General features: G+C 50.2%; 1 protein-coding gene across 1 annotated transcript in view; it reads left to right on the top strand.

Annotated features, from left to right (window-relative positions):
- The window catches only part of AEN (apoptosis enhancing nuclease), a 9771-nt gene extending 198 nt beyond the window's left edge, over positions 1 to 9573 (top strand). The window contains exons 2-4 of the mRNA XM_011948333.1: positions 4695 to 5298; positions 7774 to 7974; positions 8605 to 9573. Of these exons, the coding sequence (XP_011803723.1) occupies positions 4759 to 5298; positions 7774 to 7974; positions 8605 to 8841 (978 nt within the window). The 5' untranslated portion in view covers positions 4695 to 4758 and the 3' untranslated portion in view covers positions 8842 to 9573. The remainder of the gene's footprint in view (positions 1 to 4694; positions 5299 to 7773; positions 7975 to 8604) is intronic.
- The last annotated feature ends 2457 nt before the right edge of the window (positions 9574 to 12030 follow it).

Here is a 12030-nt window from a genome sequence, read left to right as displayed (position 1 = left end):
CCTGAGCTGGGCTGACCGTGCTCTACCGGCCGGCAGAAAAGCAGGCCGGGCGCCGCCTGTCTCCAGTCCTCGCTTTGCTCTGGGGTCCAGGGCCAGAGGGGGCGGCGCTGGTCTCTGGGACTCGGCCCAGCCGCCGCGGCCAGCAAGTGACCAACGCCCGAGTCCTTCCCGCTGAGATCAGGCCTCCCACGCGTCACGCCTGGGAGAACGTCAGCCAGCGGGGAGGTCGTGCCGGGATAGCAGACTTTAGTTGTTGTCGTTGTTCCTTGGACTTTTTAGCCGCACAGGGGACCTTATCGAGCCAGATTTTCTCAGATTTGGGCAATTATCAGAATCGTGGCTTGAGGGTAAGGGTCGTGCGCGCTCTTTTTGAAACTCTAGATTCTCAGGCCCCTTTCCCCAATATAGCAGTTAGGACAGTGTGAGAGTGGGCCTGAAAATCAGCCTTTTATCAGATGTCATTTGGTAATTAACTGTATTTGGGAAGCCCTTATCTAATTCACAGCCCTCGGTTGATGGTGAAGAGACGTGACTTGCCCCAGATCATCTAGCTATTTAGTGCCAGAGGAGGGTCTAGAACTGCCCTCTGCCCTCCTGATTAGCCAGCAGGTTGGTGACTCTGATGCCACTGAGGATTCTGACTTCGTGGTTCCTTTGGGGCCTTTGCTCCATTGACTCTGCAGCTGGGACCCTTTCTTTAGGCCAGGGACCCCCTCCCTGCCTGAAAGCCCGGTGTCTGACCCCCCAGAGCGCTGGGTCCAGGCTAGACAAAGGCTTGTATTTGTCCTTGTTGAAAGGGTTGTTTTATCTGAGTGGAACTTCTCTCCAGCTTCACTGAGCTACATTTGGGCCCCCAAAGAGGTGTGTCCTTGATGACTGTTGGTTTTGACGCGTCAGCATGTAGCAAGAGGAGCCGTGGACAAAACCCCACAGACACCGAGGTAGTGAAGGAAGTGGCTTTTAATCACCTAGAAGCATCAGCAGACTAGTGTCTCAAAATCCCAGTTTGTTGAGTGCACGATTTCTGTCCCTTTTAAGGGCTCACAACACTAAAGATTTTACATGAAAGGGCCGTGATTGATTGACAATCTAGGGGATATGTGACAGGGGCTGCATGCACCGGTAATCAGAGTGAAACAGAACAGAACAAGAAATTTCACAATGTCCTTCCACACAATGTCTGGAATCTATGGATAACATCGGTTGCTAGGTCGTAGTTTGAATTTTAACTATCAGGCTAAGGTCAGGCAGGCCCAGGCCTGGTTTCTGGTCTGATGCCTGGTGCGGTGCTGTGCTGCCTGCCTTTGGTTTCACTTCCTCGTTTCTTATTAAAACAGGTACTGAGTATAAAATAATATAGAACAGTATGTCGGGGGGGCTCTCTTTCTCTCTTCTCTCAAGCAAGGTCAGGGTGTTTGGAAAAGGACTGCTTTCCTCTCTTGAAATAGGAGGCCATAGAGACCTTTTCTCAGATAACTTAATTTCTGGCTTCTTTAAAACCTTGCCAGTAGGGTCAGGAAAGCCACCCACCCTAGTCCTAGCCTCAGCCCCTCAGAGAAACGAGGGGACTATCCACCACCCCGCTTTCCCAAATTAGTTACTAGCAGGGTTGGCATTGGGCTTCTTAGGCTTTTTTCTCCCATTGCTCGACCGAAGCAAATTGAGGTTCTGAATTTGTCAGTTCTAAGATGTGACTGTCAATATGAGTAAGTTGGTTACAGTTAAGACCTTTTTAAAAGAGAGACCTTTTCTCCTGGAAAGGATGGGATGAGCAAGCAGGGTGAATGAGTCAGGATGGGTCAGGTCTGGATGAGTCAAGTCAGGATGCGGTGCCCTGCCCTAGAGTGTGGAGAGTCTTTATGGAAATGCTGTGGTATCATCAAATCTGGCAATTCACCTCACTTCCCACCTCCTTCCCATTTCTCTTAATCTCTGCTGCTACTGCTCAGGTTTTCATCTTCTCCAGACCTCTTTCTACACCGTTCTGAAGAGGACCTGCCACGTGCTAGCTTCTAGGCTGGCTGTTGGGGAAGGGACGGAGACAATCAAGGCTCCAACCTGCCTTCATATAGCTCTGAGGTAGACTGTGTGTACCAATGGACTTGGAAGGGTGTAATAATTCTCAAATTGTGCTATAAGAGCTCAGCACAGAGGGATGAATTTCTTTGCTCCCCAGCTAGACTTAATGTCCTGAGTCAGGGCTACTATGGGGTATTTCAGTGACCTCCATAGGTGCCTCTGAGGCTCCCCCATTCACTTGGCCAGTAGACACCAATTCAGGGGACACCAGATTGGAGTAGGGGTGGCTCGTGGAAGGGCCACCAGAGTGGGAAGCAGAAGATGAAATGGTGCAAAGGAAAGAGGAGCGAGGAGCAGTGCCTCCAGCATGACCCGCCTTATGCTCTACACCCTAGTGACTTCAGGCTGCTGGTGGGCCCTCTTCTTTCACCCTGGTTTACTCTTTTTTAAAGCCTTTACCCCTAACATGGCCACTGATTCTTCTCCCTTCTACCTGGAAGGTTACTGTTTTACATGCACACAGATTTAGCTTCTTCCAGGAAGCCTCCAGAGAATTGTCCTCCAACCTGTTTTGCCTCCCTAGCACCTCTAATTCAGCCCTTAACACACTTTGTGCTTGGTTTCTGTCTCCACCATGAAACTAAACTTCTTGGAGTCCAGGATCCACCTTTGCAGCTGCCCAGCATTTGGCATAGTGGAGACACGAGAGAGCTTCAGTGTGGCATTGGCCTGTGCAACCTAGTGGCAGAACAATAGCTGAGTCTGAAAGAGCAGGAGGACTGTGAGTGGGAAGGGAGGCAGGGGAAGGCCTGTGGCTTGGGAAAGGGCTGTGAGTCTGCCACCACCCAGAAGTCCTTCTGGAAGAACCTCTATCCCACTGGGTTGCACTGCTCTGGCCTAAGAAGAGCTGGTTACCAACCACAGGCTGGAGTCTAACCTCTCTAGGAGAAGGAACAGTGATTATTGAGCCCCTGCTGTTTAGAATACAGGAATACCCCAGCATACGTTGTGTCATTTCCTCTTCACACAGTAGAGGGGGTGGTAGGATCATTTTACTTGCCTGAAAACTGAAACTCAGCAGTTTAGGTAATTTACAAAGAGCTGAGTTAGGCCCAGCATGGTGGCCCACGCCTGTAAGCCCAGAACTTTGGGAGGCCGAGGCAGGCGGATCACCTGAGGTCAGTTGTTTGAGACCAGCCTGTCCAACATGGCAAAACGCCATCTCTATTAAAAATACAAAAATTAGCCATGCGTGGTGGTGCATGCCTGTAATCCAGCTACTCGGGAGGCTGAGGCAGAAGAATTGCTTGAAGCTGGGAGGCGGAGATTGCAGTGAGCTGAGAGCACGCTGTTGCACTCTAGCCTGGGTAACAAGTATGAAACTCCGCCTCAATAAATAAATAAATAAATAAATAAGCCGAGTTAAACCCTGCTTTGCCTGACTTCAAAGCCCTAGTTTGTTTGATCTGTTAAAAATGTACTGACTGACTTGGCATAACAAATGAGATAGGCTTTCCAAGCTATGGCCTCAGCTGTTGGGAAGATGCTGAGTTTTGCAAACTCACAGGAACATTAGACATTTCCTGTAGCAGCAATATGCGAGAGCACCTCTTATCCTAGCTTTCAATGATGAGGGCTTAAAGTCCGCTGGGTGGGAGCCCACCACAGAAATCTGCAAGCACTTCAGATCAGGACTTTTAAATGTTTGTATATGCTGTGGTGATTAATGAATTACAAAGTCAGGTAAAGAAATTACATTTAAAGGCTGGACATGCTGGCTCATACCTATAATCCCAGTACTTTGGGAGGCCGAAGTGGGCGGATCACTTGAGCCCAGTTTAAGACCAGCAGGGCAACATGATGAAACCCCATCTCTACTAAAAATACAAAAAAGTTAGTCAGGTCTGCTGGTGTGCACCTGTAGTCCCGGCTACCCATGAGGCTGAGGTGGGAGGATCACTTGAGCCCTGCAGTGAACTGTGATCATGCCACTGCACTCCAGCCTGGGTGACAGAGCGAGACCTTATCTCTAAATAAATAAATAAATAAATAACATTTGGTTAACATATTACAAAAAATATAGCTATTCAATTACTGCAGGCTTCCTGTGAAATTTTTTCTCCAGGTTCTGAGGATCTGTGCCTTCGTATTTCAAAAAAAGATTTCTTAGAAAGGCCTACACAGTTTCTGTAACCTTTATTTTCCTATAACCATACCTCTGTCAAAGTCTGATACTTCTTAGAAAAAATCACAGCAGAAAAGAAGTCTGCTGCTAACAATATTGGACTCAGCCATGGTTTGATTGAGGTTGAGGGTGTGGATTCTGGGTTTCTATCAGCCTTTGGCCTTTACTAATTGGGCACGTTTCTTCACCTCTGTGCCTCAGTTTCTTACCTGTAAAATGAAGATAATAATACTTTGTTCGGGTCATTGAACAGATTGAGTGATTCCATGTAGTATTTACAACAGTGACTTGCATGTGTTTACAGTATGAATGCTTTTATTAGTGAAATGGGTCCTCAGCTCAATCTGGGAGCCACCAGCTACAGTGCAGGGCTCTCGGGCATCCCCACCATGGGGAGGAGGGGATGGTGGATGGGCTGCAGGGAGGGAGGGTGGATGGGTTGCCTGGCACATTCTCACCCAGCCCCTCTGCCTGTGTGTTCTCTCTTCAGGCTGCTGCCCCATTGGAAGATTACTCCCCAGGCTTCCCTTGCCCCAAGCAGTGAGCTAACTGGAATGGTACCCCGGGAGGCCCCTGAGTCTGCTCAGTGCCTGTGCCCTTCCTTCACCATCCCAAATGCCAAGGATGCGCTTCGGAAGAGGCACAAGAGAAGGAGCCGACAGCACCAGCGGTTCATGGCCCGGAAGGCCTTGCTGCAGGAGCAGGGGCTGCTGAGCATGCCTCCAGAACCAGGGTCCTCCCTACTGCCCACCTCTTACAGGGGAGTGCCAGCATCTGAGGCTGCCAGCAGTGGGAAGCAGTGTCTGAGGGCTGGATCTGGCGGTGCCCCGTGCAGCAGAAGGCCCGCTCCCAGGAGAGCCTCAGGGCCCTTGCCCAGCAAGTGTGTGGCTATCGACTGTGAGATGGTGGGCACGGGACCCCAAGGGCGGGTGAGCGAGCTGGCCCGCTGTTCCATTGTGAGTTACCATGGCGATGTCCTCTATGACAAGTACATCAGGCCTGAGATGCCCATCGTTGACTACCGTACTCGCTGGAGCGGCGTCACTCGGCAGCACATGCACAAGGCTATCCCCTTCCAGGTGGCCCAGAAAGAGGTAAGGGCAGGGTTGGGTACTTGTTTGGTGTGGTGGGCTGGAAAGAGCCACCCTAGGTTTGAGTCACCACTTTGCTTCACTGGGGGCAAGAAACCTTGGGAAAGTCACCTAACTGCTCCGAACAGTAAGTTCCTTCTCCATAGAGTAAGGGAAATAAAAATAAAATCCCAAACCTGCCCCCAGATAAGGATTGCTGGCCTGTTGCACAGGGCAATATAGAAAGGCTACACCAACTGTGAGGTGATAAACGGCTTACATTTTAGAGTTTGCTTTCTGTTTTAAAAGTTGTATGAGTTGATATAAAATTTGTAAAGCCCACAGTGGCATCATGGTCAGGTACTGATGTTTTGGCATATTTCCTTATGTTAGTTTCTTAGTGCTTAGAAAAATGTAATTAGTGGTTGGGACCACACTGATGTACCAGGAATTCCCAAACATGCTTGACCTTAGGAAACACCTGAGGCCTTTTTAACAATCCAGGATCCCTGTCCCCAGTTCCCTCCGTAGAGACCCTGATCCATTAGGCTTGGGGAGGGCTCTGACCCTTGTTCCAAAAAATCATCACACTGTGCAGACTTGCACCATAAAGCCACAGGGCTTAAGGGGAAATGGAGGAAGGGAACAGTATTAAAAAAGACATCAGTGGCACCCCAAAAATAAGATAGAAACCTAATAAAAAAGGTAGTCCAGTTTTACACATCTTGTTTCTTCTTCTTTTTTTTTTTCTCCTTATTCCACATATCTTAAATGGTTAAGAAATGCACAATACACCAATAAGTACGGCACTTTACCTTGAAAAAGTCCTAAAGCTTGCTTGTGGAAACAGGAGTCAGAAAGGTTGCAGCTTGAGTTTCTGTGAAGTGGTGGAAGGAGAGTTCTTTGAAGTCAGACAGAAGTGTGACACCAGCTGTGGATGGGTGTGGCTCATCACACAGGTGAACCAGGGTTGCTGGGAGATACTTGGGCTGTGTGCATATTGTGTATGCCCTCTTGGCTCAGTTCAGCTGGATGTAGTTTTCTGCGTTCACTGTGTTTCTCAAGGATGAAATTATGCGTAAGCAAAGGTGAAATTTGCGTTGTTCCCAAAATGTGTCATACATCAATTGCATTGAGACAAATCTGCATTTTCTAAACAAGCCTTATAACAGAACCACTTTTTAACACTTCTGGGTTATTCTTGGGATTAGGCAAGGTTGGGAAATACTGGTGTACACTATCTTGTGTCCTACTTTTTCACATAACACTGTGGCCCGAGCATTCCTTTGAAATGATTGGAGGTTATTTTATGTATCAAGGAGGCCAATTAGTAAGAGTAGCAACAAGAGGGGAGGTGCGTGGTGAACGCTCCAGCTCCTTGGTCCCTTCCATTGACCTGGTGGGTGGTGGTCCCAAGAGCAGGACCACTTTTTGTCTGCCCAGACTCCGAGCCACTGTGGGGTGTGCTCCATCTCTTTCCACTTCATGGCTGACTAGGGGGAGGGGCAGTGTGGTGAGTGACCAGCATGGTGGCATGTCCCTACCATAAAGTCTCAATGCATCTTATCCATCTGCCATGAAAGCTGGGTTTAGGGATAAACCATATGTTGCCAGCAGAGGTAGGCTGTGGAGGCCAGCAGCTGGTGATAAGGAGAGCCTAAGCCCAGCTGAGAGGGCTGGAGGGGGTTGCTGGCCCATGGCTCTGGATGTGGCCTCCCTGGTGTGTGAGGAGGCCACCCAGCAGGGAGGGGAGGAACACAATGTGCAAGCGGGCAGAGCTGAGCAAGAGAGCGGGTTAAGAGGGTGAGGAGGAGTTAGTACACAGCAGGGCAAGGGGTTAGAGTCCTGAAGACAGGGATTATGGCCCTTAATGCTCATAAGAGCTGCTGCTCTGGTGTGTCTACCAATGGCAGCCACGGTTCTGTTGACTTCACCCAGCTGGTCTTTATTGATCACCTCCTGTGATAAGTAAATAATAAATAAGTACATGTAATGCTTTCTGCTACTGGAAAAAGATAGGCATTAAAAAAAAAGAATAAATGTGACGCTTTCCCTGGAGCACCACTAATAAGTCCAGCATGGTCTCTGCACTCACAGACCTTACAGTGGGGTAGGGGAGAGTTGGGTGGAGGCCTGGTGATGTCTTCCAGCCTGAGAGGAAAGCCAACGCCAGCAGTAGAGTTGCTTGTATCTGGTAACAGGAAGACTTCCATCCATGACCTCCTTTAGTCCTTACAGCTGCCCCACGGAATGCTGCTGCCAGTGTTCCCCTTTGACAGGTGCGGAAGACATACGTACGCCCCTGGGTATAGACAGTAGAAGGATCTGGGTTCAGACTTGGGGCAGCATGGTTGACTGTGAAGCTCATGATCTCCCCACTCTGGGCTGCCTCCCTCCACAGGGATCCATGCACCTATTGGCCAAGGGTTCTCGGGGCGTGTCTCCTGCCAGCCTGATGGGGTGTGGGGGCACCTCCCTGACTCCTCTCTCTGCTCACAGATCCTTAAGCTCCTGAAGGGCAAGGTGGTGGTGGGGCACGCGCTGCACAACGACTTCCAGGCCCTCAAGTATGTCCACCCACGGAGCCAGACCCGGGATACCACCTATGTCCCAAACTTCCTCAGCGAGCCCAGCCTCCACACCCGGGCCCGGGTCTCTCTAAAGGACCTGGCCCTGCAGCTGCTGCACAAGAAGATCCAGGTGCGTGGTGAGAGAATGACTGGAAGGGAGGGAGGCCCGCCTGGCTTCCATGCCACTTGAGCCACAGACAAGGCTTTGGGCTGTGTCTCCGGCCTCCTTGTCATTCTCTCTTCCCCAGTCCAGGTCCAGGGACCTTGCATAAATGGGTCTCCCTCTTGTACATACAGCCCCAGGTGTTTCTCTCCATGGTCCTTCTTCCCCAGTGTGTACTGCGATTCTCCCGGAACACATTCTCCTAGGCTGATCTCTTCCAGATCTGTACCCTGCCTCACTCTTGGTTCTTGTATCCCCGAAGGGTGGTCTCCCATCCCTTACTACCAGACGTATAGCCTTAGATGAGGAGCCAGTACCTCTTGCTCCTGTTGGGCTTCACATTTATTATTCATCTGGTCTGCAAGCCTTTGAAGCAAGAGATTTTTAGCATGCCTTATATTTGAGGAAAACAGGCTTGGAGAAGCTGCATGGCTTATGGTGTACAGTTGAGGTTCCATCCCTTTTCTGTGAACCTCCATTCTGAGCATATGTATTCTTGGGCCTGCACAAAGAACCCTGGGTAACTGGCCTTGCTTCTTGGGGTAACAGGCCTCTCACCAGGCTTGCAGGTAGTGATGTGTTGGCTCTTGTTAGCAGGTGGGCCCGCACGGGCATTCATCAGTAGAAGATGCTACGACAGCCATGGAGCTCTACCGGCTGGTGGAGGTGCAGTGGGAACAGCAGGAGGCCCGCAGCCTCTGGACCTGCCCTGAGGACAGAGAACCTGACAGCAGCACAGACATGGAACAGTACATGGAGGACCAGTACTGGCCCGACGACCTTGTCCACAGCAGCAGAGGAGGAGCCAGGGAGGCACAGGACAGAAGGAATTAAGAAGGGGGCGGGGCTCCCTGACTGGGCTTCTGGTGTGGCCGGTAGGAAGTAGGGGCCAGGAGAGCAGCGGGCACTCCTTCCTGGGCAGGGCGGGGCAGGATGCAGCGAGCCAGCCCCATGGCCAGAGGAGTTGGGGGTCATCTGTTATCTTGACACCCTCTGCTCACAGCATAGGGCTCTGTCTCTCCAGGGCTGTTAGTTCTTTCTCCTGACTCCTGTGATTTTGCTAATGGCACTTTACAGACTCCATGGAGATGTTAAGTGGACCATCTTCTAGGGCCCAGCAGGAGTAGGGAATGTGTCCACAGACTGACCAGGTTGTCATGGCCTTCCCCACCCCTCAGATCTCCTGAGTCATCATGCTGTGTTAATGAAAGGAATCATGTCACCCTCTCTGGGGTTGGTAGGTGGGGGTGTCAATATCCTGGAGCTCCCTTACCCCAATTCAATGACTTGGGGTAAAGTTATCTTCCTTTTATTGCCTACCTCTTCCTCCACTCATTTTGGGTTCAGAATAAATATGCCCTGAAGTTAAAGAGTTAAGTCCTAAAGGAGACATTTCTTCCCCACTTCCCTGACCTAGAACTCTGGCTATAGCCATTGTAGGAACTCCGTGTTCCGCGTGGCCTGTCAGCTCCCTACTAGGTTACAGTGGAATAGCAGAGCCCACAGGCTTCTCGTGGGGAACTGGCCCCTTAACATGCTTGGCAACAGAAGGCCGCAGGCACAGCTCAGGGAGGAGGGAAGGCAGGTAAGCTTTGGACGAGAACGGGCATATTTATTTTGACCCAAATCAGGGACTTCCCCAGTCCACCCAGTACTGGGCTCTTAAGCAAAAGCCTGAGAAACAAGACAGTGGTTTGAATTCTGGGGCCTTTGTGTAGAATTGTGCCTGACCTTTATTTATTTATTAAGAGCAGGGCTACTCGTCTAGGGGAGTAGAGTCTGTCTCCTGGGGCTGGGGCAGGGCATTGGCAGTTATGCAGTGGCCCTGAACCTGGTCTGATGCCCCCTCAGCTCTTTTTTTTTGAGACGGAGTCTCGCTCTGCCGCCCAGGCTGGAGTGCAGTGGCCGGATCTCAGCTCACTGCAAGCTCCGCCTCCCAGGTTTATGCCATTCTCCTGCCTCAGCCTCCCGAGTAGCTGGGACTACAGGCGCCCGCCACGTCGCCCGGCTAGTTTTTTGTATTTTTTGGTAGAGACGGGGTTTCACCGTGTTCGCCAGGATGGTCTCGATCTCCTGACCTTGTGATCCGCCTGTCTCGGCCCCCTCAGCTCTTTGACTATCACTGTGGCGGTTGGGTTTTCTCCTATTTCTAAAAATGTTCTCTTGCTTCCTAAGTGACAGTTTTGAAATATTGGGCAACCAAGAACTCAGGTCACACAGACCTTGGAGCCCCATCTTTGCTTGCCACTTACCTTTGAGATACTAGGCAAGCGAGGGACTTCACTCTTGAGCCTGTTGTTTCCTCATCTGTAAAATGGGGATAGTGGTACGGCCTACCTCATAGGGTTGTAATGAGCACTAAATGTGAAGTGTTTGGCACAGTGCCTGGCACGTGGTGAGCCACAGCCACTGTGAGTTCCTGTTTTCCCTTTTTTTTTTTTAAGCCCAAAAAGGGGCCACAACTTTGTTTATTCTTTGAGGATTTGTTGCAACTTCTTCAGGATAACACCTGAGTCCACAGGCTGAGTAGCTGTGGCCCAGACAGAACTGCTCTGGCTTGGCTGTTGCAGCAGGTGGGGTGCTGGCCTTGGTGAGGACACAGCAGCAAGGGTCACGGTTATCCCTGTTCTTGTCTGTGGTCACCAGGCACAGGTTTGACTTCCGGTCAGTGTCCCGACATTGTGCGGGAGGTGACAACAGAGCAAAGCAGCACAGGGGTCAGGGAGGTAGAGACACTGCTGAAATCACACTACCCCACCCTTAGCTGAAGCCCCACGTTCCACAAACTTGGGGTCATAGATTGTCCAGTCACTGGCTCCTTCCCTGTCAGCACAGCACAGAGGAAGGGGCTAGCTGAGTCTTTTACTACTTCTGGCCTGGCTCCAGGACTTTGTTCTAGATTCCTTAAAAGTCGGTAGCTGATGTCAAACTCAGTTGAGCAGTAGCTTTGATCCCTTGGTCTGGGGGTTAAAGGAAGATAGCGCTGTTATCAGCGGGGAAATGTACTATTTAAGATCAGCTTTGTTGTAAAACCATTTGTTCTAGAATAAAACTCAACTGTAAAAGTGGGTTAAGTGGCCCTTCCTGTGAATTGGCAAGCTGGGGTTGTAGGGTGGCTCTTTGGGGGTTTGGGAGGGGACTGGGGAACTAAGCCTCGCTGGGTGCTTTGGCCTTTGAGAGGGCAGTTTTCAAGAGGATGCAGTGGGCTGCAGCAAGAAAATAGCAGAGCTACAGAATTTAGATAATTTATTTCTTATTGCCCTATTACAGAGCACAAGTTTTGTGTTTTGTTTTTTGTTTGAGACAGCGTCTTACTCCTGTTGCCTGGGCTGGAGTGCAGGGTATAATCATGGCTCGCTGCAGCCGCGACTTCCCGGGTTCAGGAGATCCTCCTACGTTGGCCTCCCAAGTAGCTGGGATGACAGGCATGCGCTACCCGCCCGGCTAATTTTTTTGGTATTTTTAGTAGACACGGGGTTTCACCGTGTTAGCCAGGCTGGTCTCAAACTCCTGGACTGAAGCAATCCACTCACCTCGGTCTCCCAAAGTGCTGGGGTTACAAACAGGAGCCACCGCACCTGGCCATATTTGTTTTAACTTTTTTGTTTCTCCCTGAAGCTATGTACTCACTTAAATGTTTTTAATTGTAGTAAAATACACATAACAAAATGTACTATGTTAATTGCTTTTAGTGTACAGTCCACTGGTGTTATGTCTGTATCTACATTGTTGTGCAGCAGATCTCAAACTTTTTCATCTTGTGAAACTGAAACTTTCCATTTCCCCCTTTTTTCTTTTCTTTCTTTTTTTTTTCTTGAGACGGAGTTTCACTTTTGTTGCCCAGGCTGGAGTGCAATGGTGCGATCTTGGCTCACTGCAACCTCCACCTCCCGGGTTCAAGCAATTCTCCTGCCTCAGCCTCTCGCGTAGCTGGAATTACAGGCATGCACCACCATGGCCGGCTAATTTTGTATTTTCAGTAGAGACAGGGTTTCTCCATGTTGGTCAGGCTGGTCTTGAACT

The sequence above is a fragment of the Colobus angolensis genome, unplaced genomic scaffold, assembly GCF_000951035.1.
Source record: "Colobus angolensis palliatus isolate OR3802 unplaced genomic scaffold, Cang.pa_1.0 Scaffold278, whole genome shotgun sequence".
Classification (NCBI taxonomy): Eukaryota; Metazoa; Chordata; class Mammalia; order Primates; family Cercopithecidae; genus Colobus; species Colobus angolensis.
Note: the sequence above shows the minus strand (reverse complement) of the source record. Positions and strands in the feature narration are given on the sequence as shown.